General features: G+C 45.1%; 1 protein-coding gene across 3 annotated transcripts in view; it reads left to right on the top strand.

The window, feature by feature from the left end:
• Window positions 1-26,480, top strand: part of DDX60 (DExD/H-box helicase 60) — a 460,164-nt gene that overhangs the window by 77,708 nt on the left and 355,976 nt on the right. For all 3 annotated transcript variants that reach the window (XM_040418645.1, XM_040418646.1, XM_040418644.1), the window contains 4 exons: window positions 5,600-5,744; window positions 17,074-17,226; window positions 20,373-20,475; window positions 20,583-20,698. In XM_040418645.1, the coding sequence (XP_040274579.1) occupies window positions 5,600-5,744; window positions 17,074-17,226; window positions 20,373-20,475; window positions 20,583-20,698 (517 nt within the window). The remainder of the gene's footprint in view (window positions 1-5,599; window positions 5,745-17,073; window positions 17,227-20,372; window positions 20,476-20,582; window positions 20,699-26,480) is intronic.

Raw genomic sequence — 26,480 nt, 5'->3', positions numbered from 1 at the left:
AGGTGGGGTGTATACCTACCTGCGGGTTTAAAAAGACCGCCCTGGAATGGGCCGAATAGATGCCTCTGACGAAGCTTTTCAGAGCTAAACCTGGGTCGGGTGATTGATCTTTTATATACTGTTTATTATCGTTTTAACCTTGTGAGTATAATAAACCCTTTTCATTTCAACCTATATGACGGTGCTTCACTATTGTTGCAACTTTTGGTCTTTGACAGAAGCTTGTGATGGGGAGGAGAAGGTGGCTTTCTGTGGCCTGAGTGCTTTCCTATATCCATCAACTTATGAATCAATCTTGAGTGAGGAATTTTCTGTTCCATAGAGCAGCGCGGTCCGACTGAAAACTGTACCCACTTCACAATTGGGACCTGTGACGCACTAAAGGCAACGTACTAAAGGCTATTTTATATATTTGTATTCGGGTCGGCTCAAGATAAGTATGCTTACCTACCTACCTACTATGCTAAGCAGTAGGGGTATGCCGAGACTGCTGTACGGAGGGTAGGCTAAAGGAGCCAAAAATAACAAACATAGCTCAGGGCAATAGTGTTATTAACAAAATTACAATACCAGATTCCTGAAAGCATTATTTTATATATTTAGTAACTGGAACATACAGGAACATAGTACATTTATTAACAGCTCTGATTGGTGGTGGCGCACTCCCCTCTATCTTTCCAGCCAGGGTTGCCATCAGGAATTTTCAGGCAACATTTTTTGGGGCCCCCCTGTGACCCACCCAGGCAAATATCAGCCACTCCTCTTATAATGCTCCAGCACTGATATAATATTCAGAGCCATTTACATAATATGAAACTGAGATCAGCAACTCCCCTTATAATGCTCCAGCACTGATATAACCTCCAGAGGAATTTACATATGTGACTGATATCAGCTGCTCCTCTTAAAACGCTCCAGCGCTGATATAACCTCCAAAGACCTTTACATCATATGTGACTGATATCAGATGCTCCTCTTATAATGCTCCAGTGCTAATATAACCTCCAAAGACATTACATTATATGTGACTGATATCAGCCCCTCTTATAACGCTCCAGCACTGATATAACCTCCAGAGACATTTACATCATGTGTGACTGATATCAGCCTCTCCTCTTATAACGCTGCAGCGCTGATATAACCTCGAGAGAAATTTACATAACATGTGACTGAAATCAGCCGTTCCTCTTATAACACTCCAGTACTGATATAACCTCCAGAGACATTACATCATATGTGCCTGATATCAGCCGCTCCTCTTATAACGCTCCAGTACTAATATAACCTTTAACTAGCCTCCCAGATTAACTTAGCCCCCTGCTGCTGTGTGTAGTAGAAGAATGCAGGGACCTTGGAGGGGACTGAGATTTCTACCTCCAGTAGGTACTTGAGGCACAGTAATAGGAGGTCGAAAGGTGCAGACTTTTTGCCGGCTGTTTTCACGGCTCGTCTGGCAGGATTCTTAGCCCCTCCTCACACGGACTGGAGAGAGGAGGGGGAGGCTGTCTTCTTTCTTGCGGTCAGTAAGGTTTGTGCTGTCCTTTTACCATCTGTGAGCGTGCCCCTTTTTGCTTCTTCGCAGCAGAGCCCCTGCCAGTAGTACTGCCCTGATGGCGGCCCCAGGGACGTAACTAGAAGTGACTGGGCCCCACAGCAAATATTTGTAAGGGCCCCTTCAGCGCGCTTCGCACCTCCCTCCTCCTGTGTAAACCCCACTCCTTTGGCACAGTGTAGCGATATACTGTATATTGTGTGGCACAGTGTAGCGGTATACTGTATATTGTGTGGCACAGTGGATGCTATATGTGTATAACATAAACATATTTCATATGAAAACTTACAGTTACTTGGCCCTTGGGGATCTCGGACGCCACTTCAACACTTTGGCCAGGGGATCGGCGGAGCTGATGTTGTGCTTTATCCTAATGAGAAAGATTTCATAATAAGGATTTGGAGAAGGGGCAGAGGGATAGCAGAGCAGGGAGAGGCTGGTGCTGCTACTAGGGGATCATACCATGGGGAGTAATAAAGCCCACCATAATTCCCCCCCCCCCCAGTAGTAATAATTCTCCTTATAATGTGACAGTGCAAAAATACCCCCTTGTAATGCCCCCAGTTGAGCTAATGTCCACATAGTGCCCCCATAATGTCCCAGTATAAAATACCCCTATATAGTGCCCCCAGTAAATTCCCCCATAGTGCTCCTCTCCCCCCTTCCTGCTAGTGCCCCCCATAATGTACCAGTATAAAATGCCCCATATATAGTGCCCCAGTAGATGCCCCTCAGTGTCCAGCCTCTGATAGGCTGCCGGCCTAGTGTCCCCCATAATACCCCCCAATAATGTGCCAGTAAGTGTCCCCATAGATGCCCCCCCCATCATGTGCCAGTATAAAGTGCCTCTCTCCTCCCCCCCACATGTCCCAGTATCATAGTGCCATCTCCCCCCCACAAAAAAAGTGCCAGTATCAAGTGCCTCTCCCCCCCATGTGCCAGTATCAGGCACCAACCCCCCCTCCCCCCCAGGTGCCAGTATCAGGTGCCAACCCCTCTCCCCCCCATGTGCCAGTATCAGGTGCCTCTCCCCCCATGTGCCAGTATCAGGTGCCACCCCCCCCCTCACCCCCCCAGGTGCCAGTATCAGGTGCCTCCCCCCATGTGCCAGTATCAGGTGCCTCTCTCCCCCCCCATGTGCCAGTATCAGGTGCCAAACCCCCCTCCCCCCAGGTGCCAGTATCAGGTGCCAACCCCTCTCCCCCCATGTGCCAGTATCAGGTGCCTCTCTCCCCCCCCATGTGCCAGTATCAGGTGCCAACCCCCCCCCCCTTCCAGGTGCCAGTATCAGGTGCCTCCCCCCATGTGCCAGTATCAGGTGCCTCTCTCCCCCCCATGTGCCAGTATCAGGTGCCAACCCCCCCTCCCCCCCAGGTGCCAGTATCAGGTGCCTCACCCCATGTGCCAGTATCAGGTGCCAACCCCCCCCCCATGCGCCAGTATGAAGTGCCCCCCGCTCCCCCCATGGCAGTAACAGTCGGGTATTAAAAAAAAAAAACACTTCTACATGTCAGCGATGCAGCCTCTTCCTGTGTCCCGCCCTGTATGTCCATATATGGAGTCAGTGCTTGTATTTCAGAAAAGTTTCTGCTGGGATTCAAACCCACAACCTTCTGTATCAGAGGCAAAGCATTTAACCACAAGACCATAACAGCTGCCTTGCTGCTGACTGAAAAAATATGAGACTTCTACTGTTATAGCTGGCTAAGTGTACATCTATACACATGACAGCTGCTCATATATAGAGATATAGCAGAGCTGAGTGTGCTGGGACAGCTGTCATATAGAGATATAGCAGTGCTGGGTGTGTTGGGGCAGCCGTCATGTGTATAGATGTACACTTAGCCAGCTATAACAGTAGAAGTCTCATATTTTTTTCAATCAGTTGTATTGCAGCCTTTATGGTTGTGAGGGTAAATGCTTTGCCACTGATACATTGGAGGTTGTGGGTTTGAATCCCAGACACATCAGAAGACATTAGGAGACAGTAAGATTAGATCACATTAGCGAGGGGGCCTGGTCAGCCGCTGCTGCTGTGAAGGGGCCCTGAACATTATGACAAGAATCGATATTTAACTAACTTGAAAATAAACTGTCACACACGCTGCCGGGACGCCGGGCCCCCTTGGCAGCCGGGGCCCCCGGTAGTTACGCCACTGGGCGGCTCTGTTTCCAGCGCTTATTTACTAACCAGGAATGTGGAGGGAAGAAATAGGGGAGCAGAACTGGCAGCAATAAGTATTGGCAACAGATTAAACAGGTTAGGATTCTTAGTAATAAATCTAGTAAATTACTTGGTAAAATATGTTTTATGTATTCAGGTAGACAGCGCCTGGGGGAAAAAGAGGAGATGCAGGCGGAGAAGTCAGCCTCTGCATTTTACAGTTATCTGACTTCATGTACAGTTCATGCTGAAGACAGATTCTCCTTGTACTTTCACATTAGCGGCAGGGGACTCCGGCAGGCTGTTCCGGTGGGTGAACAGCCTGTCGGATCCGTCCTGCTGCTAGTTCACGTGTGCCCCCGGACTGCCGCTCTGTCCCCATTCACTATAATGGGGGCAGGGGCGGAGTTCCGGCAGAAGCACGGCGAGAGGCAGCCGAACTAAGGGTCCATTCACACGTCCACAAAATGGGTCCGCATCCGTTCCGCAATTTTGCGGAACAGGTGCAGATCAATTCATTTTTAATGGGGCCAAAATGTGCTGTCCGCATCCACATTTGTGGATCCGCACTTCCGCATCCGTGCTTCCGTTTCCGCAAAAAAATAGAACATGTCCTATTCTTGTCCGCAATTGCGGACAAGATTAGGCATTTTCTATTATAGTGCCGGCGATGTGCAGTCCGCAAATTGCAGAATGCACATTGCCGGTGTCTGTGTTTTGCAAATCCTCAAAACACTTACAGACGTGTGACAGGATCCTAAAAGTACTGCATGTCGTACTTTTAGTCTGGCTGCCTCTCGCCGTGTGCTGCTGTGCTGCCACTGGAACTCCGCCCCGCCCCGATTATAGTCAATGGGGACGGAGCGACAGTCCGGGGGCACACGTGAACTAGCAGCAGGATGAATCCGACAGGCTCTTCACCCACTAGGACAGCCTGCGGGACTCCCCTGCCGCTAGTGTGAAACTAGTTAGCAATGCTCAGAGTGTTTCTAATGGGACATTTACAGACAGTTTTTTTTATAAAAGTTTACAAATTTACATTTCCCTAATAAATTTGAATCACTGGCCATACACATTAAAACAAATTAAATGCCATTTATACTTTAAAATGAGAGTGTTAGCAGTTTTGACTAAGTAGGGAGGAACAGCACAAACATGCCATTTATGGAGCTTTTCTTATAAGGAGTAGTGTGAGTATGAACTTTTGCCAGGTTCTGGTCCTGCAAATGCCCAGGATTTGGAGCTGTGCTGGAGCAGTGCTCTCTGCATTGAGCTGCTTCACAGCTATTTTTCTCAGCTCTGTGTTGGGTGCAAAGACAGTCTACTAAATGGCGGAAGGTTTTAAACATAAAAGTTGTCAAGAAAGACCTAAAGAATTTAATTTCCATAACTTTGCACAAAAAAAAAAAAAAAGGATAAAGAGGTGGCAACATCGAAACCTTTAAATATGTAAAATGATTAAATAAGGTTTGGGAGGGAAGTGCTTGCTATAAGAACATGAACACGTTAACAAGAGGGTGCAATCTGAAATTAGGTGGTTGGGGGATCAGAAACAATGTCGGAAAGTATTATTTTACTGAAAAAGTAGTAGATGCTTAGCATAAACTTTAGATGTGGTTGGAACTACTGTAAGTAAATTTTTACATGCCAGGGGTGAACATCTAGCTATCCTAAGAGAAAAATAAAAATGACATAATTGCAGACTAGATGGACCAAGGTGCGTTCTTCTTATGTTACTATGTACACCACTTCTGTTACTGGCTTCTTACTGTTTTGATCAGTATCTGATTGTATTACAGAAGTCTGCATACTGGTTATGTCACAACGTAAACTAATAAAATCTACTGTCTGATTATTATTTTTAACAATCTTCTTTTTCCTAGTACACTTCATGGGAAGAATATGCTTTAACTCAGATGAGAGATCACATCAAAAATATTATAGTTGACTGGACCTATGTCTCTGACATAAGTGATGGTTTACTGCTGAAAAACATTGCATATTACTGTGAAAAAGAGGACTACACTGGTATGTATGTGCCATAATTAGTGTTGAGCAAATCAAAATGAAACAAATTGAATTCAATCAGAATTTCAGGGAAACCGATTTGCAACGAATCCTAATTTTCTCTCACTTCTTTGTATCGAAACCATTTTTTCCTAAAATGGCGGCTACACATGTTACAAAGTGAAGGTAAGAAGCCTGGGAAGGAGATATGACCCATAATGCCATGCAGCCAGCCAGTCAGCAGATAGCCACCCCCTGTGATGTCACATCTCTATGAAAAGCCTAATTCTGTCTGTTCTCCGCCATTTTACTGTGAGCTGAGCACAGGGAGAGAAGTGGCAGGTGCTAGGGACAGTGTTTTAGCAATCTTTTATTTGTAGAATATTGGATAGGGACAGTGTAGGGAGATCGTAGGGAGAGTTTTCAGACACTGTAGGGCTAGCATAGGCAGACTGCAGGGACAGTACAGGGACAGTGCAGGCTCTGTGTAATCACCTTGTGCCTCTTGTTCCACTGGTGTGCCATTCATTCTTAATCTGTTCTTTTATACATAGACTGACTGTGCATCATATAGGTGCTTTTACCTAGTTAATCTGCTGCGCTATTAATAATAAATATTTTCAGTTATACAAAGACATACGGTGCAGCAGACTCATAGACAACAGGTGGTGTAATATATAGGCACATTCATATAGTTCATCTGCTAGGCCATTTATACTTAATCTGTTCTGTTATACAGTACAGACCAAAAGTTTGGACACACCTTCTTATTCAAAGAGTTTTCTTTATTTTCATGACTATGAAAATTGTAGATTCACACTGAAGGCATCAAAACTATGAATTGACACATGTGGAATTATATACATAACAAACAAGTGTGAAACAACTGAAAATATGTCATATTCTAGGTTCTTCAAAGAAGCCACCTTTTGCTTTGAATACTGCGTTGCACACTCTTGGCATTCTCTTGATGAGCTTCAAGAGGTAGTCCCCTGAAATGGTTTTCACTTCACAGGTGTGCCCTGTCAGGTTTAATAAGTGGGATTTCTTGCCTTATAAATGGGGTTGGGACTATCAGTTGCGTTGAGGAGAAGTCAGGTGGATACACAGCTGATAGTCCTACTGAATAGACTGTTAGAATTTGTATTATGGCAAGAAAAAAGCAGCTAAGTAAAGAAAAACGAGTGGCCATCATTACTTTAAGAAATGAAGGTCAGTCAGTCAGCCAAAAAATTGGGAAAACTTTGAAAGTAAGGGCTATTTGACCATGAAGGAGAATGATGGGGTGCAGCGCCAGATGACCTGGCCTCCACAGTCACCGGACCTGAACCCAATCGAGATGGTTTGGGGTGAGCTGGACCGCAGAGTGAAGGCAAAAGGGCCAACAAGTGCTAAGCATATCTGGGAACTCCTTCAAGACTGTTGGAAGACCATTTCAGGGGACTACCTCTTGAAGCTCATCAAGAGAATGCCAAGAGTGTGCAAAGCAGTAATCAAAGCAAAAGGTGGCTACTTTGAAGAACCTAGAATATGACATATTTTCAGTTGTTTCACACTTGTTTGTTATGTATATAATTCCACATGTGTTAATTCATAGTTTTGATGCCTTCATAGTCATGAAAATAAAGAAATCTCTTTGAATGAGAAGGTGTGTCCAAACTTTTGGTCTGTACTGTACATAGACTGACTGTGCATCAGGCTACTTTCACACTAGCGTTCGGAGCGGATCCGTCTGATGTTTCATCAGACGGATCCGCTCCGATAATGCAGACGTTTGCATCCGTTCAGAACGGATCCGTCTGCATTATAACTTAGAAAATTTTCTAAGTCAGAAAGTAGCCTGAGCGGATCCGTTCAGACTTTACATTGAAAGTCAATGGGGAACGGATCCGCTTGAAGATTGAGCCATATAGTGTCATCTTCAAGCGGATCCGTCCCCATTGACTTCCATTATAAGTCTGGACGGATCCGCTCGCCTCCGCACGGCCAGGCGGACACCCGAACGCTGCAAGCAGCGTTCAGGTGTCCGCTCACTGAGCGGAGCGGAGGCTGAGCGCTGGCAGGCGGATGCATTCTCAGTGGATCCGCCTCCACTGAGAATGCATTAGGGCCAGACGGATGCGTTCTGGGCCGCTCGTGAGCCCCTTCAAACGGAGCTCACGAGCGGACACCCGAACGCTCGTGTGAAAGTAGCCTTAGTCTGAACATATAATCTAATATATAGGCGTACCTAGATAATCTGCTGTGCCATTAATAGTTAATCTGTTCTGTCATACATATGTATAGTGCATCAGACTAATTGTCAACAGGCGGTGTAATAGGCATGTTTTTCTAGTCTGCTGTGTCATTCATACTTCATCTGTAACATTACTGATTCAGTTAAAGTACACTATGGCCAACAGACAGTTGCCTTGGCCCTCAAAAGGAACAGGTAGTGGCAAAAATGTTGCTGTAGCTGGCACAAGTAGCAGCAGAAGAAGGGGGTGGTGGTAGCAGCAGCCTCAGCCACAGGCCAGAACTGCTACTGTCATCCAGCAGTCGTGTTTTGACCAATAATCCAGCTGTACTGGAATGGTTGACTCACTCTTCAACATCATCTCAGGTGACAACAGACAGGAATCGGTGGGTTCCTCTGACACCACACCTAGTTGACATGGCCCAGGAAAAAGGGGATGCTAATAAATCTGACTGGTGAGGGGACAGAAGACAATGTACCTACATCTCTTGGCAACCTGAGCCCCATGGAAGCTGAACTGGCACAGGAGGAGGAGGACATAAACACCTGGGAATTCTATACAGAGCTAGGTGGTTTATCTGCCCAAGCGACAGGAGAGGAGCATGAGGAGCTAGAGTGTGACAACAAAGGCAATGCAGATGACCCAGACAGACAGTGGCAGGATGCAGTGGAATTGCTTGCATAGTGACAGCCACATTATCACCATTCTGAAGAGGGATGACTACAGGCTCTCCACAATGTTAGAGCCTCACTACTGGTCCAAAATGGGGGCCCTTTCTTACACTTTCTGAGAGGGATGAAAAACTCAGCTACTATCAAGACATTCTTTGTAGTCGGTTGGTCACGGCCTTCGTGCCCCATTGCCCATCCTCACAAAAAACCTCTGCGCTCACACTCCACTGCCATGACTGCTGAAGGCAGGTATGGGGGTAGGAGCAGTAACATTTCCATCAGCAGCAAATTAAGTCTTGAATCTCAGATAAGCACTTTTCTTCACCCGCCTACTGAAGAAACCACCCAGCAGCAGCAGGACATGGAGCAGAACCTGAACCTGAACCAGCAGGTGGTAGCATACTTAGACTGCACCCTGTCACCCCAGGTCCAAGATCCCCTGGACTACTGGGCAGCCAAACTTGAATTTTGTCTGCAACTGGCCAAGTTTGCCCTGAGCAAGCTTTCCTGCCTGGCCAGTAGTGTGGCATCAGATCGGGTGTTTAGTGCAGTGGGGGGCATAGTTACGCCAAGGAGAACTTGCCTCTCAGCACAAAATGTTGAGAGACTAACCTTTATAAAGATGAATCAGGCCTGTATCAACCAGGATTTCCAGACATCGGTGCCTGATACAATGGACTAGATCATTATGGCAGTAATGATCTGATTGCAGTGTGCTGCCACACCGGAACATTGTGACAAATGGCCCGTAACTTCTGCCCATGTTCTTCTGGCACTATTCTGATGCTGTCACCCGACTGATGCCACATGCCTGCTGCTTCTTCTGCTATCTGCCCCTACTGTGATCTGTCACCATCTTGTTCTGTTACTGCTACTGCTGTTGCCCCACCCCCCCTCCTAACTCTGTTCCAGGACCACTATTGGGAATCTTCACCACTCTATTCTGGGGCCACTATTGTGACTCTTCATGTTTTTGCCACCCTGCCCTATATGTTATGGGGCCAAAATTGTGACTTTTAATGCTCACTAGTCTGTTACAGGGCCATTAAGTGTCCATGTATCTCTTTTTTGAACCCACTCCTGTTTTTGCCTTACCAATACTGATCAGAAACTGATGCAACAAACTGACCGTGTGATAGAGGCCATTAAAGTCCTGCATGCAGGACTTCTTTTACATCTGAATAAAGCTGATTTCAGAGGCAAATTGCCAAAACTCACACAAATTGAGCATAAGGCCTCTATCACACAGTCAGTATTTTGCATTGGTATTTGATCAGGATTCGGAAGCCAAAAGAAGGAGTGGGTCCAAAACCCAGAAGACATGAAAATATCACATGTTATCCTATTTTGCCTTACCAATGCTGATCAAATGCTGACCAAATACTGACAGTGTGAAGGTGGATGCTGAAACGACAGGATCTGCTTTTTTTGGCCTGTTTTTCTGATGGATCAGAAGAATGGAAAAATAAACAGTGATGTGAACACAGCCCTACTGCTGACACCCTCCACACTGTCATGGACCCACTCCTTGAATTTTGATCCATTGCACAGTTAAGTCCATGCCGATGAGTTAGAGCTGAGGCTAACATTGACCTGTAAGGCGGAGTGAACGCTTCAGTTATTTGGTCAGTTATTTCTAGCAATTATTGTGAGGCAAATTCAGGAGCCCAGCCTACTCTCGGATTAGGTATCATGAATAGATCTGCCCCTGTTTTGTGAGTTTGACCCTCACCTGCTTTGGGCTGACAATTACTGACCTAATAATTGAAGTGTGAACTAAGCCTCATAGTGACGCACAGTTGTTCTACAGTTAACAGAAGGTTTTCAAACACGTGTTTGCACTAAAAGAACCTTTATTTTTCTCAGCTATTTTATTGACCATGTCCTCATTTTGTTCCACTAAAGAGTCATTGGGACACCCGCTGGCGCTCGCATTTCTTTTTTTTTTGCTCTACTGAAGGCTGCTGTATGCTGTTTTTTTTTTAGCTGGGGGTTAGCTAGGAATGTGGGTGGCCTGCACGATGATGCGCATCATGTCCATATATGTGACCTGCCTGTCATTTTGATGCACAGTAACTGTTTTGCTACCAGAAAGGACTAGCTATGCATGTTGCTGCACTACAGAGTGATGTACACCAGGATACATTCTCCATAAAGTTTTACTGCAGCCTAGGATAGACCTGATTTAACATGCTTTGTGATAAAATTAATTCGGATCCAAGCTAATTTTTGGGAAAAATTCAGCGAAGTGACTGAATTGAATGTTTGAAAACTTCACTCATCTGTAGATATAATGCACAATACACAAAAATATTGTACAAATGCAAAAAAAAAACACAAACAAAAAAAGAAAAGGGGTTACAAATAGAGATGGTTTTGCGGTTCGGCCAGCGTTCGTTTCGAGGCGAACTTTGCATGTTCGCGATTCGCCGAACATGCGAACATATGGCGATATTCGCGCCCGCCATATTCTTTTATACCCATGACAACATCCATCAGTTGACCCATGACACATCCATCAGTTGGTACAGGACAGCCAAATGAGACGTTTCAGCACATGGACATACCCCCTACCTTATAAATAAACCTGATCTGGCCGCCATTTTACATTCAGTCTTTTGCAAGTGTAGGGAGAGGTTGCTGTGTGGAGCAGGGACAGGCTGTTAGGGACACCAAACGCTAGCTAATAGGGCCACAAAAGTCCTTTTAAGTACTGGTATACTGTAGGTGTGCTATCGATAGGTGTGATACACAGAGGGGTGCGATATACTTATAATATACTTTTATAATGAGTCAAAAACACATAGATAGTTCTATATAGTGATCACCTGGAAGTCAGGGGCTTAGGGGCCAGGGGCTTACTAGGGCTATTTTTATATAGGATAGGGTTCCGGACGGGGTCGCTCTTATCAGGGTGGGTACTCTTTGGTTAGGCTATCAGGGCCAGAATAGCACCCCCTGTAGTGCAATATCAGGGACAGTTCTTTGCCCACCCTGTCCTTCAATACAACATCATCATCTAGCCCAGGGATAGATGTTTTTTGCTTTCCCTCCGGGATTCATCGATGTGCACTGGAACCCCCCGGATTGTGGTAGGACATATGGTTTCTGATTTGGTGCCGCTGAGCACTTGTTATTGTCTACTATGCTTTTTGCTTAATTTCAAGGGTCCATTCACACGTCCGCAAAATGGGTCCTCATCCGTTCCGCAATTTTGCGGAACGGATGCAGACCCATTCATTTTCAATGGGGCCAAAATGTGCTGTCCGCATTAGCACTTGCGGATCTGCACTTCCGCATCAGTGCTTCCGTTTAAAAAAAAAAAATAGAACATGTCCTATTCTTGTCCGCAATTGAGGACAAGATTAGGAATTTTCTGTTATAGTGCCGGTGATGTGCGGTCCGCAAATTGCGGAATGCACATTGCCAGTGTCCGTGATTTGCGAATGTGCAAAACACTTACGGACGTGTGTATGGACCCTAATAATTTAATTTATTTTCATTTTGAGGGATATCTTTTAGGGCTCATTCAGACGACCGTATGCTGTCCTCAAAAATGCGGATCCATTTTTTTGTTCAGCATGTCCGTAAAAAAACTGATAGCATTCAGTATTTTTGCAGACCCATAGACTTCAATGGGGCCATTTCCTGATTTTCACAGACAAGTATAGGACATGTTTCATTTGTTTTGCGGAACTGTGGAATAGAAAAGGGCCCCATAGAAGTGAATGGGTCAGCATCTAATCCGCAAAAAAACTGATCCGCATTTTTGCGGATAGCATATGGCTGTCTGAATAAGCCCTTAAGGCCTCATGCACACGACCGTTTTTTAAGGTCCGCAAAAACGGGGTCCGTAGGTCCGTGATCCGTGACCGTTTTTTCGTCCGTGGGTCTTCCTTGATTTTTGGAGGATCCACGGACATGAAAAAAAAGACGTTTTAGTGTCCGCCTGGCTGTGGACCCAAACGGATCCGTCCTGACTTACAATGCAAGTCAATGGGGACGGATCCGTTTGACGTTGACACAATATGGTGCAATTGCAAACGGATCCGTCCCCCATTGACTTTCAATGTAAAGTCAGGAGTCCCTATTATACCATCGGATCAGAGTTTTCTCCAATCCGATGGTATATTTTAACTTGAAGCGTCCCCATCACCATGGGAACGCCTCTATGTTAGAATATACTGTCAGATATGAGTTAGATCGTGAAACTCAGATCCGACAGTATATTCTAACACAGAGGCGTTCCCATGGTGATGGGGACGCTTCAAGTTAGAATATACTAAGAACTGTGTACATGACTGCCCCAGGCAGCAGGGGGCAGTCATGTACACAGTTCTTAGTATATTCTAACTTGAAGCGTCCCTGGCAGCACCTGATCTCTTACAGGGGGCTGTGATCCGCACAATTAACCCCTCAGGTGCTGCACCTGAGGGGGGTTAATTGTGCGTATCATAGTCCCCTGTAAGAGATCAGGGGCTGCCTTGCAGCAGGGGGCAGACCCCCCTCGGCCCCCCTCCCTCTATTGTATTGATTTCATTGGTGGCCAGTGTGCGGCCCCCCCGGCCCCCCTCCCTCCCTCTATTGTATTGATTTCATTGGTGCCCAGTGTGCGCCCCCCCCTCCCTCCCTCTATTGTATTATTTTCATTGGTGGCCAGTGTGCGGCCCCCCCGGCCCCCCTCCCTCCCTCTATTGTATTATTTTCATTGGTGGCCAGTGTGTAACCCCCCGGCCCCCCCTCCCTCCCTCTATTGTATTATTTTCATTGGTGGCACAGTGTGCGGCCCCCCCCCCGGCCCCCTTTCCCTCTATTGTATTATTTTCATTGGTGGCACAGTGTGCAGCCTCCCCTCTATCCCCCCTGATCATTGGTGGCAGCGGAGAGTTCCGATCGGAGTCCCAGTTTAATCGCTGGGGCTCCGATCGGTAAACATGGCAACCAGGACGCTACTGCAGTCCTGGTTGCCATGGTTACTTAGCAATATTAGAATCATCATACTTACCTGCTGTGCTGTCTGTGACCGGCCGGGAGCTCCTCCTACTGGTAAGTGACAGGTCTGTGCGGCGCATTGCTTAATGATCTGTCACTTACCAGTAGGAGGAGCTCCCGGCCGGTCACAGACAGCACAGCAGGTAAGTATGATGCTTCTAATATTGCTAAGTAAGCATGGCAACCAGGACTGCAGTAGCGTCCTGGTTGCCATGGTTACCGATCGGAGCCCTAGCGATTAAACTGGGACTCCGATCAGAACTCTCCACTGCCTCCAATGATCGGGGGGGGGGAGAGGGGAGGCCGCACACTGTGCCACCAATGAAAATAATACAATAGAGGGAGGGGGGGGGCCGCACACTGTGCCACGAATGAAAATAATACAATAGAGGGAGGGAGGGGGGGCCGGGGGGGCGCACACTGTGCCACCAATGAAAATAATACAATAGAGGGAGGGAGGGGGGGTGGGGGGGCCGCACTGGCCACCAATGAAATTAAAACTGGGGAGGGAGGGGGGTCTGCCCCCTGCTGCCTGGCAGCCCCTGATCTCTTATAGGGGGCTATGATATGCACAATTAAACCCTCAGGTGCAGCACCTGAGGGGTTAATTGTGCGGATCACAGCCCCCTGTAAGAGATCGGGTGCTGCCAGGCAGCAGGGGGCAGTCATGTACACAGTTCTTAGTATATTCTAACTAGAAGCTTCCCCATCACTATGGGAACGCCTCTGTGTTAGAATATACTGTCAGATATGAGTTTTCACAAAGTGAAAACTCAGCTCTGAAAAAGCTTTTATGCAGACGGATCTTCGGATCCGTCTGTATGAAAGTAACCTACGGCCACGGTCCACGGACGCGGATGCCAATCTTGTGTGCATCCGTGTTCTTTCACGGACCCATTGACTTGAATGGGTCCGTGAACCGTTGTCCGTCAAAAAAATAGGACAGGTCATATTTATTTGACGGACAGGAAACACGGATCACGGATACGGCTGAAAAACGGTGCATTTTCCGATTTTTCCACGGACCCATTGAAAGTCAATGGGTCCGCGAAAATAAAATGAAAACGGCACAACGGCCACGGATGCACACAACGGTCGTGTGCATGAGGCCTAATAGTAACATTATTAAAGGTTGCGTTTTATCTTTATGTATATTCTAATGGATTGCCTTCCTTGTACAATGATATAATATACTTTCTAACATAGAAAGTATATTATAGTGCATTTGTATTGTGCGGCAGTTGTGTGCGGTTCTGCTGCGATACCGCAGGTATATAGAGGAACAAGCGTTATTGGAACAAATTATTTCTACTGGTGTGATATACTAGTTGCTCCCCCAAAAAAGTGATTGAAGTAGGGGTGGTATATACCAATAATATACTTTCTATACAGGGAGTGCAGAATTATTAGGCAAGTTGTATTTTTGAGGATTAATTTTATTATTGAACAACAACCATGTTCTCAATGAACCCAAAAAACTCATTAATATCAAAGCTGAATATTTTTGGAAGTAGTTTTTAGTTTGTTTTTAGTTTTAGCTATTTTAAGGGGATATCTGTGTGTGCAGGTGACTATTACTGTGCATAATTATTAGGCAACTTAACAAAAAACAAATATATACCCATTTCAATTATTTATTTTTACCAGTGAAACCAATATAACATCTCAACATTCACAAATATACATTTCTGACATTCAAAAACAAAACAAAAACAAATCAGTGACCAATATAGCCACCTTTCTTTGCAAGGACACTCAAAAGCCTGCCATCCATGGATTCTGTCAGTGTTTTGATCTGTTCACCATCAACATTGCGTGCAGCAGCAACCACAGCCTCCCAGACACTGTTCAGAGAGGTGTACTGTTTTCCCTCCTTGTAAATCTCACATTTGATGATGGACCACAGGTTCTCAATGGGGTTCAGATCAGGTGAACAAGGAGGCCATGTCATTAGATTTTCTTCTTTTATACCCTTTCTTGCCAGCCACGCTGTGGAGTACTTGGACGCATGTGATGGAGCATTGTTCTGCATGAAAATCATGTTTTTCTTGAAGGATGCAGACTTCTTCCTGTACCACTGCTTGAAGAAGGTGTCTTCCAGAAACTGGCAGTAGGACTGGGAGTTGAGCTTGACTCCATCCTCAACCCGAAAAGGCCCCACAAGCTCATCTTTGATGATACCAGCCCAAACCAGTACTCCACCTTGCTGGCGTCTGAGTCGGACTGGAGCTCTCTGCCCTTTACCAATCCAGCCACGGGCCCATCCATCTGGCCCATCAAGACTCACTCTCATTTCATCAGTCCATAAAACCTTAGAAAAATCAGGATTGAGATATTTCTTGGCCCAGTCTTGACGTTTCAGCTTGTGTGTCTTGTTCAGTGGTGGTCGTCTTTCAGCCTTTCTTACCTTGGCCATGTCTCTGAGTATTGTACACCTTGTGCTTTTGGGCACTCCAGTGATGTTGCAGCTCTGAAATATGGCCAAACTGGTGGCAAGTGGCATCTTGGCAGCTGCACGCTTGACTTTTCTCAGTTCATGGGCAGTTATTTTGCGCCTTGGTTTTTCCACACGCTTCTTGCGACCCTGTTGACTATTTTGAATGAAACGCTTGATTGTTCGATGATCACGCTTCAGAAGCTTTGCAATTTTAAGAGTGCTGCATCCCTCTGCAAGATATCTCACTATTTTTGACTTTTCTGAGCCTGTCAAGTCCTTCTTTTGACCCATTTTGCCAAAGGAAAGGAAGTTGCCTAATAATTATGCACACCTAATATAGGGTGTTGATGTCATTAGACCACACCCCTTCTCATTACAGAGATGCACATCACCTAATATGCTTAATTGGTAGTAGGCTTTCGAGCCTATACAGCTTGGAGTAAGACAACATGCATAAAGAGGATGATGTGGTCAAAATACTCATTTGCCTAATAATTCTGCACTCCCTGTATAGTGCATTTAGGTAGTGCAACAGGGCACATTTAAGAAATTTTTCCTTTAAGACGCATAAAAATGTTCCCTAATTAAGAGACATATTTTTGGTTGGAATTTTTGTCATTGATCCCCCTCTGGTATGTCACTGTCCATGTTGTGGGACTATTTGTGCACTTCTACTAAGTATTTGGTGGCTGCAAATATGAGCTGAAGGTTTTTCAGGTTCGCCTGCAATTAAAGTGAATGGAGCCCGCCACAAACTTTCGGTTCGCGAACATTTGATCGCGTTCACGCGATCGCGTTCGCGAACCATCCCGGCCGATGTTCGTCCATCACTAGTTACAAAATAAAATTTCATATATTTTCTTTTGTATTTTCCTATTGTTTCAGTTATCTCTTGTTCACACAGTGCAGATTTGGTTTGAGATTTTAATGAATTGTAATTTATCCAAAATGAATGATACAGGTAGATCATTGGTGTTTTAAGTCACTGCCTCAAGTATTATGTTTTCTTATAGAATGTAATCTGGAATTTGGTAACGAAATAAATCAATTATATCAATGCCTCTGGGAGACTGTATTGAATTTAGTCCCTAAAAGTGAACATTTGCTGTGCTATGAACTCCGAAAGACATCAAAACCTTTTCTTTTACATGACTCTTCTGTACAAGGTATGTGTATGAAGTTATTACTCTAATTTAACTAGCAATATGTACTAGCATTTGCATATCTAGATATTCCTTTAGTTGTGTACTGTAGTAAGGTAATTTCTTAAAGGGGTTTTCCGGGATTTTAATATTGATGACCTATCCTCAGCAATATCAGAACGGTGGGGTGTTCCGACACCTGGCACCCACACCGATCAGCTGTTTGAAGAGAAGGCTGGGCTCATGCGAGCGCTGCTTCCCTTCATTGTTTACCCGCTCGCCGTCGACATCGCAGCAGCGAGCAGGTGTAATTAAAGGGGTTCTCCAGGAATAAAAAAAAAATCTGAAAATACCTAAATATTGCTTTATTATATTTATATTCCCAATTAACTTTCATTAGTAATAATGGATCATTTTGTCCGGGGAGCAATCATTAGGAGAAATAAAATGCCTGCCATCCTATTAGTTCACACAAAACCTGTCCTAATCACACAGGAAAAGTTACTTCAGAACTCTTCAGCCAACGATCTGCCTCATCCTGCTCTCCTACTTGTGAGGGTTTAGAATACTGAATACAGATAAGAAAATCTTCAAATCAATCTCTACGAGAATGGAGTTCCTGAGGAGACATGAAGTACAGAGATGATGGACAGGACAGACTGTGGTAATGTGAGGCTGTGGTAATGGAGACTGCATACAAGTACTGCTGCTCATTATCCACATCCCTACCCTGTTTTCTGTACATCATGTCTCCTATTAAACTGTTTTCTTGTTCATAATCCCTGACAAGTAGAGCAGAGAGGAGGATGAGGCAGCTATTTAGCTCACTTCTCTAGAGTAGCTTGTGCTGCTGTGTGATTAGGACAGGTTTTGTGTGCACTAGTAGAACGACGGCCATTTTATATCTCCTAATGATTGCTCCCCAGACAAAACAAGCCATTATAACTAATGAAAGGTATTTGGGAATATATTTATAATAAAGTAAAATTTAAGAATTTTAATTTTCTTAATTCCTGGAGAACCCCTTTAAAAGAAGCCGTCCTATTCACTTCTAAGGGATGGCTTATTCCTATACACTTGAATATGAGATGTCGAAAAAGTAAACAAACTGCTGATTGGCGGGGGTGCCCGCTGATCTGATATTCCTGACCTGAGGATATTCAATATTTAATCAATATTAAAATCTCGGAAAACTGCTTTAAGTAATAGCCCCTTTTAACTGCTCGGTGGAGCAAAGAATTGTTGGGAAAGGCCCTTTACACTGGCCGATATTCAGGCAGATTATTGTTAATGAGCATTCGAATGAGCAATAATCGGCTTGGTTAAAGGTGCCGCTGATTATACAATGAACAAGCGGAAAGCTTGTTTATTGGGTAATAGATCATACATGTGGTCACCTAAATTATCTGCTGCCCACAAACATCGGCCTGAGGAATTAGATAGTATTGTCAGTTGCGTATCATTTTGGTGCATTTTTTGCAGTGATTTTTGTTTGTATATTTTTTCATCTGCACAATGTATCATTTTGTGTAAGATGTTCTTGTGGTGCATGCGGTCCGCCCCGGCATCCTCCATTGTACGCATTTTTTGCTGGAGATTGCCGTTGTCTGCGGACCGCATGCGGAGGAATTGCTCCCCCGGTTATAGACATGCCACAGTGTCTGGGTTTGAAGCATTTTCACCCGTTTAGGCCATTTTTTTCAGTGAGTTTTTTTATCTCTTGGTTTGACCCTGGCTTGGTTCTTTGACTCTATTCTGTCTGACATATGTGGACCTGGACTTGACTGCTCGTGTATGATATTGGCTTGGTATTGTTTAGTGATCTGCTTTCTGATTTGGCTTCATTGTTCTCTCTTGGTTTTGATCGATACATTTTAGTCTGAGGGTTTTTCTCAGTATTTGTGTGCCTGCTTGTCACTTTGCTTGTTTTTTCCCTCAGTTTTTCCCTGGTAAGCCCCAGCATGTAAATAAGCAGGGACTATTGACCAGTTGGGGTCTACCGCTTAGGGCAGTCATGCAAGTAGGCAGGGTCAGAGGTATAGGTAGAATTTAGGGTTCACTTGTTCCCCCAGTGACACGAGTAGTATAAAGGGACCTGAAGGATACATTCCATCAAAACAATCACCTGCTTGTCAGTGGAGATGATTCTCTCCACAGTATGGGCAGGAGCAATTGCTAATGCCATCGCTTATCCCCATATAGAATCATTGTTTGTGGGCAGCAGGGGCTATTTGGATGGCACATTCTGCTGCCCGCAAACAATGATTTAGGTGTTTGCACCAACCATCTATTACCTGATGAACAAGCATTTAGCTTGTTCATTGGGTAATCTGCGGCATCTTTAAACAGACCAATTCTTTCTAATGAGCATTCGTATGAACGCTTATTATCGATAATCTGACGAAATATTGAGAGTATAAAGGGCCCTTTAGGTTTATACATATAATCGTGGTAAGGAATAGTATGGTTCAGTCTTGGACATGCCCAAAATGGGTGTAAAGCATATAAATTGTACTAAGAAATAGGGCACATTGCCCAAAATATTGTTGTCAGTGTTGCTCCTGAGCAACTAGTTAGATTCCAGATGATCATGTAGTTCCAGTGGGGAGAGGGGAGTAAAGGCCCCTTTTCCCAGGCAGGGAATCCGACAGATTACTGCTAATGAACGTTCATAGGAACACTTGTTAGTGATTATCTGGCAGTGTAAAGGTGCCGCCGGCTACTCGATGAACTAGCAAAATGCTCATTCGTCAGGTGATTGGATCATTTGTGCAGGCACCTAAATCATCACTTACCGGCGGCAGATTGTGCTGTCTAAATAGCTTCTGCTGCTAGCAAACAATGATTCTGTATGGGGGTAAACGATGGCATTAGCGATTCCTGCTCCACATACTGTGGAGGAGATTGCTGCCAATAAATGCACTGGTCTCCTTCACTGGGGAGCAGGCGCTTGCCAGGAAAGAATGCTTCCTTCCCGCCTGCTAAATTGTCCCATATAAAAGGACCTTAAGTTGCTGCATATCACCACCAAGAACAAAACGATTGGACATATTAAAATTATGGTCAGCAAAAAGACGATTAAAGTGTGCAGCTATTAATGTACCACTAATAATATTATATTTTATTATTTATGAATCATATTATAATTTGTATAATTTTATTTTGCCAAGTTGAAAAGAAAGAATTTCTACCTGTTGGATTGATACCACTCCGATCTGATGTCATTGATGATTATGCTGGAGATATGATAAAGGAACTACCAGTATTAAACAGGTATACAGATTTGTAGAGAGTAGGATTGGGCTATACACTTTTATAGAAGATTTTAAATAGATAGATTTTATTTTATTGTTTTATTTATTTATTTTGTATTATTTTAGTGAAGACCCACGTATTCCCTCCTTGATGGACACAAAAAAATATGATGAACTTTTTCACTGGCATACAGACCGTCCACTAAGTAATGACTATGACAGAAACAAATGTAATCAAAAAGGTAACAAAATAGAATGATAAATATTAAAATATAGTGCCATACAGAGGCATAGCTATAGGGGGTGAAGAGGTAGCACTTGCTACTGGGCCCAGGAGCCTGAGGGGGCCCAAAGACCCTTGTGGTGCAGAAGAAGACATCAGTATTATAGAAATTGCATGCTTGTCAAGTTACACCTTTGGCTGGAGGGAAGGGGTAGGTCAAAAATTTGGCATGGGGGGGTGGTTGCTGTTTCAACTTTTGCCTCAGGCAGCACAAAGGCTTCCCTGCCCCTGGCCACAAAGCACTGAGGGAAGTGGGGCCCAAGCTGAACCTTTGCACCAGGACCCATGAGCTACGCCCCTGATACCATATCTATTTTTCTTTGTATTTATATACAGTATGATTCTATATTAATGTATAATGCTAAAAAAAAATTAAATACAGTATTTCCAGAGTTCTCTTGATTTTAAGATTCAAGAGATACCGTACATACACAAACATAAAAGTAGTAGAAAATCCAACCGTCTGTCTTAAATATTTTTAAAGGCTCACTGAGTTTTTTATAAAACTATTAATATGTTTTAGACTTATGAAAAGTTTTGATTGGTGGGAGTCTGAGTACAAAAATAGATGCTCCAGAATTGTTGTTACAACGGAAATGTAAGTAGTTATTAAAACAGACATGTCAAAAAGCCAGTTTGGTCTTGAAGACCTGATTTTATTTGGAAAATTAAGAGTATTTTAGTGTGTTAGCAGCAGTGCAAGTTTTCTGCCGTATATAAGTGCTCCATAAAGCGCAATTTAATGCATCAATTGCAGTGTATAGTTTGGTTGCTCAGGGAACATCCATTTGTAAGTGGGCATGTAATGTTATTTTAGTGCGTCATTAGCGATGTATAGCTTGGTGGAAGCCAGGGGATGTCTATTTAGGCCTATATTTTTTTTAAATACCTGTTATAATTTTCTACTGTTTATAAGTGTACAATTTTTCTATTGTATAAGTACGCAATTAAGAGCATTTTAGTTTGTCAATTGAAGTGTATAATTTGCTTGCAACCAGATAATTGCGTCCAATTACACGTTTTTCTGTTTTCCCAAAACCTAATTGCAGTGTATAGTGTGGTCACAGCCAGGGGACATCGAATTAGGCCTATAACTTTTCCAAAATACCTGTTGCAATTTTTCCTACTATATATAAGTGCACAATTAATGGGGTTGTCCGGGTTCAGAGCTGAACCCAGACATACGCTTATTTTCACCCAGGCAGCCCCCCTGAGGCTAGCATCGGAGCATCTCATGCTCCGATGCTCTCCCTTGCCCTGCGCTAAATCGTCCAGGGCACGGGCTCTTTTGTTTTCAATAACACACTGCCGGGCAGAAACTTCCGCCCGGCAGTGTGTTCGGTGACGTCACCGGCTCTGATAGGTGGGCTTTAGCGCTGCCCTAGCGTTTTACTGGCTAGGGTAGCGCTAAATCCTGCCCAATATAGTAATTTCCCCTCACATAGCAATTTCCTCACACTGTCCCCACATAGCAATTCCCCCACACTGTCCCCACATAGCAATTTCCCCACACTGTCCCCACATAGCAATTTCCCCACACTGTCCCCACATAGCAATTTCCCCACACTGTCCCCACATAGCAATTTCCCCACACTGTCCCCACATAGCAATTTCCCCACACTGTCCCCACATAGCAATTTCCCCACACTGTCCCCACATAGCAATTTCCCCACACTGTCCCCACATAGCAATTTCCCCACACTGTCCCCACATAGCAATTTCCCCACACTGTCCCCACATAGCAATTTCCCCACATAGCATTTTCCCCACACTGTCCCCACATAGCAATTTCCCCACATAGCAATTTCCCCACACTGTCCCCACATAGCAATTCCCCCACACTGTCCCCACATAGCAATTTCCCCACACTGTCCCCACATAGCAATTTCCCCACACTGTCCCCACATAGCAATTTCCCCCACACTGCCCCCACACAATAGTTTCCCCCACAATGCCCCCACACAATAGTTTCCCCCACACTGCCCCCACATAGTAATTTGCCCCCACACTGCCCCATATAGTAATTTGCCCCCACATAGTAGTCCCTTCCATAATAATTTGCCCCCACATAGTAATTTGCCCCCACACTGCCCCCACATAGTCATTTGCCCCCACATAGTAGTCTTTCCCATAATAATTTGCCCCCACACTGTCCCCATATAGTAATTTGTCCCCACATAGTAGTCCCTCCCATAATATTTTGGCCCCACACAGCCCTCACATTCCCCCCCGATGTACTTGATGTCTCTTCACTAATATGTCCTCCTGTGTCGTCGTCGTCCACATGTCCCCCAAAGTAGGCACATGAAATAAAAAAATTAAAAAAATTAAAAGCTAAATACTCACCTATGTCCAGTGCCAGGCGCTTGCTCGCAGAGGAAGGCGGGATGAAGCAGGCGTGCACACGTCACAGTGCTGCGTCCCGGCACAGGCGCGCAATGACGTCATCACACCCGCCTGCCTCGGGATTTCACTACCGCATAGGCCTCAGGCCTACTAGGCCTGAAGCCTATGGCGGTGATCGACGACGGGACAGGGAGCTATGCGCTCCCGTGCCCTGCCGCAGTATGTGGGCGTTCGGGTGTCAGCTCTCTAGGACGTACAGTTCCTGAGATATTCCCTAAAAATACATATATGGCACATCACATGACCTACATTAGCCAATAGAAGCCTGCAGGTCTTTCTCTTCATATCCCAACTGCCATACACACAGTCACATGTCCCTTATCAGCCAATAGAAGCTCACAGGCCCTTAGTCTCCACATACACACAGTTTTACACCAGGTTTCCATAACAACCCAGCAATTTTTTTTCACTGCTGCAAGTCAGTTTTAAATGGGCAGGGTGCTGTGTATGACACTGTTAAGGGAGCGGAGTACTGTGGAGGTCACAGTTCAGGGGGCAGGTAGGGTGGCCATTCAGGCCACCCTCAAAAGACGGACTTAAAAACCCTGTCCCCAGGTCCCTCTAAGCCACGCCCCCGATCATGGTTAGGTCACGCCGCTCACACTCCGCAGCCGACGGGGATTGAAAAATGAAAGTAAAAATCAACTTCTGTGAGCTGCAGGGGTGGGAGGGAGGGTGACTTTCTCCCTGCAGATCACGCTCAGACAGCACAGTGCTGCTGTCTTAGAGTGAGCTCTTCAAAAGGACATCCCTGCGTCCGTCCAGGTCCTGCGCCGGACGGAGGATAGGGAGCCTGAAAGCCAGATTATCCTAAATCCGGACCTCTGGCTACCCTAGGGGCATGCTGCTGTGGAGGTCACATTTAAGGGGACGGTCGGCTATGGAGGTCAGTGTTAAGGGGCAGCTTGCTGTAGAGGCCACTGTTAATGGGGTGGGGTGTTGTGGAAATCACTATTAAGGAGATGGGGTACTGTGGAAGTCACTAATAAAGGGGCGGCCACTGTGGAGGTCACTGTTAAGGGGGCGGGATGCTGTGGAGGTCACTGTTAAAGGGGCAGGCACTGTGGAGGCCTCTGTTAAGGGGGCAGGGAACGGTGGAGGTCACAGTTTAGGGGGCGGTCCGCTATGAAGGTCACTGTTAAGGTGCAGGGTGCTGTAGAGGTTACTCTTAAAGGGGTGAGGTGTTGTGGAAGTCACATTTTAAGGGAATGGAGCTCTGTAGAGGTCACTGTTAAAGGGGCGGGTTATTGTGGAAATCAATGAGACGGGGTACTTTGGAGGTCACTAATAAAGGGGCGGCCGCTGTGGAGGTCACTGTTAAAGGGGAGGGCCCCTGTGGAGGTCACTGTCAAGGAGGTGGGGTGTTGTGGAAGTCACATTTTAAGGGAACAGAGCTTTGTGGAGGTCACTGTTAAACGGGAGGGCACTGTGGATGTTACTGTTAAGGGGCAGGCCGCTGTAGAGGTCACTGTTAAGGGAGATGGGACTGTGAAGGCCACTATTAAAGGGGCAGCGGGGTACTGTGAGGTCACTGTTAAGGCAGTGGGGTACTGTGAGGTCACTCTTAAGGGAGCGAGGTACAGGGGAGGTCACTGTTAAGGGAGCAGGGTACTGTGGCAGTCACTGTTAAAGGGGCATTCGCTTTTGAGGTCTCTGTTATGGGGGCCGGGAATCGTGGAGGTCAGTTAAGGGGATTGTAAACTATGGTCAGTGTTAAGGGGCGGTTTCTGCAGCGGTCACTGTTAAGGGGGCGGGCCCCTGTGGAGGTCACTGTCAAGGGGGTGGGGTGCTGTGGAACTCACTGTTAAAGGGGCAGGCTGCTTTAAAGGTCAAATTTAAGGGTATGGGCTGCTGTGAAGGTCCCATTTTAAGGACATGGGGCACTGGGGGGCAATGTTAAGAGGTGTGGGGCTGTGGAGGTCACTGTTAAGGGGGTGGGGTGCTGTAGAGGTCACTGCTATAGTGGATACTGTCGATATCTTTTAACAACACACACAAACATTAAATGAAATAGATCAAATATACCCATGTGAAGCCGGGTCCTTCAGCTAGTTAATACAGACCAACTAAACAGTGGGGCTAAATTTGCCTAATAAGACCCTGCTGCGGGCCTTTCAGGCACAATGGTTACATCTTTCAATTAGATTCAGTGTTATTCTCATAGAAGTCAATGGAAATGGGGTAAAATACATTGATGAATAGGAGGTGTATCTGAAGTGTATTTAGCTGCATTTACGGCACCAAAAAAACTTGTTTTCAGATGCTTCTAAAGTAGTGTTGCCACAGACTTCTGAATCTGATGCTTTCATAGTAATAGTACTATGGCTTAATCTGTAACTATGGTTTCAGGTAATTTTTAGAACACGCTGCCATGTGTGTGTACATGAAGAATAACACAGTTTCTGGCCATCATATCTAGCAGTTTTAGTTCCTCTTCCCTCTGCAATCTGTCTGCAATTCAAAATTGTTTCTGAGCTGGTGGGTGGGGACAAGCTGGGATCATGTCTGCCCATACACAGGACGTGGACATACAGGAGATTCTGCGTCCTAGCTCTTTACAGCACAACTTCAGAGCAATTTAGATATGAATCCAGCAGTTAAATCAGTAAATCACTTATAAACAAGCAATAGTCTCTCTGTCAGTCTTGGTGTTACATAGGACTGCACGTGACATCTACTGCATTATCTATAGACAGAGTTTTCACTTTGTTATCTGTGGTGTTACATGGGACTGCAGGTGACATCTGCTACATGTTCTGACTCAGAGGGTTATCACTGTGTTATCCGTGGTGTTAAATAGGACTGCAGGTAACATCTACTACATTATGAGGGAGATTTATCAAACTGGTGTAAAGTACAACTGGCTTAGTTGTCCATAGCAACCAATCAAATTCCACCTTTCATTTTTGACAGCTCCTTTGGAAAATGAAAGGTGGAATCTGATTGGTTGCTATGGGCAACTAAGCCTGTTCTACACGTACTTTACACCAGTTTGATAAATGACCCCATATATGCACTCAGAGCAGAGGAACTTAGGCAGGCAAGGACCGCCAATGTAACGAGTGTCTTTGCTAAATACTGACTTGACATGGGTAAGTAGAACTAATAAAAGCACGGCTGCACAACATTTCACATGCAAACAATAGAACTGAGAAATGGGGATCATTCTAAATTAATTGGTATTGTATCTACTATAAATGAAAAATAGAAGCTTTTTACACACATTTTTGATCAAACGTGTGTCGGGCCCATCTACCAGGCGTAAAGGTGGCTTCCGCAGATGGGTACCTAACACTAAGGTCTCCTTCACAAGATTGTCATGGATTTGGGTCGGA

This window comes from Bufo bufo, chromosome 2, assembly GCF_905171765.1.
Source record: "Bufo bufo chromosome 2, aBufBuf1.1, whole genome shotgun sequence".
Taxonomy (NCBI): Eukaryota; Metazoa; Chordata; class Amphibia; order Anura; family Bufonidae; genus Bufo; species Bufo bufo.
This window is presented reverse-complemented; position numbering and strand designations above follow the sequence as displayed.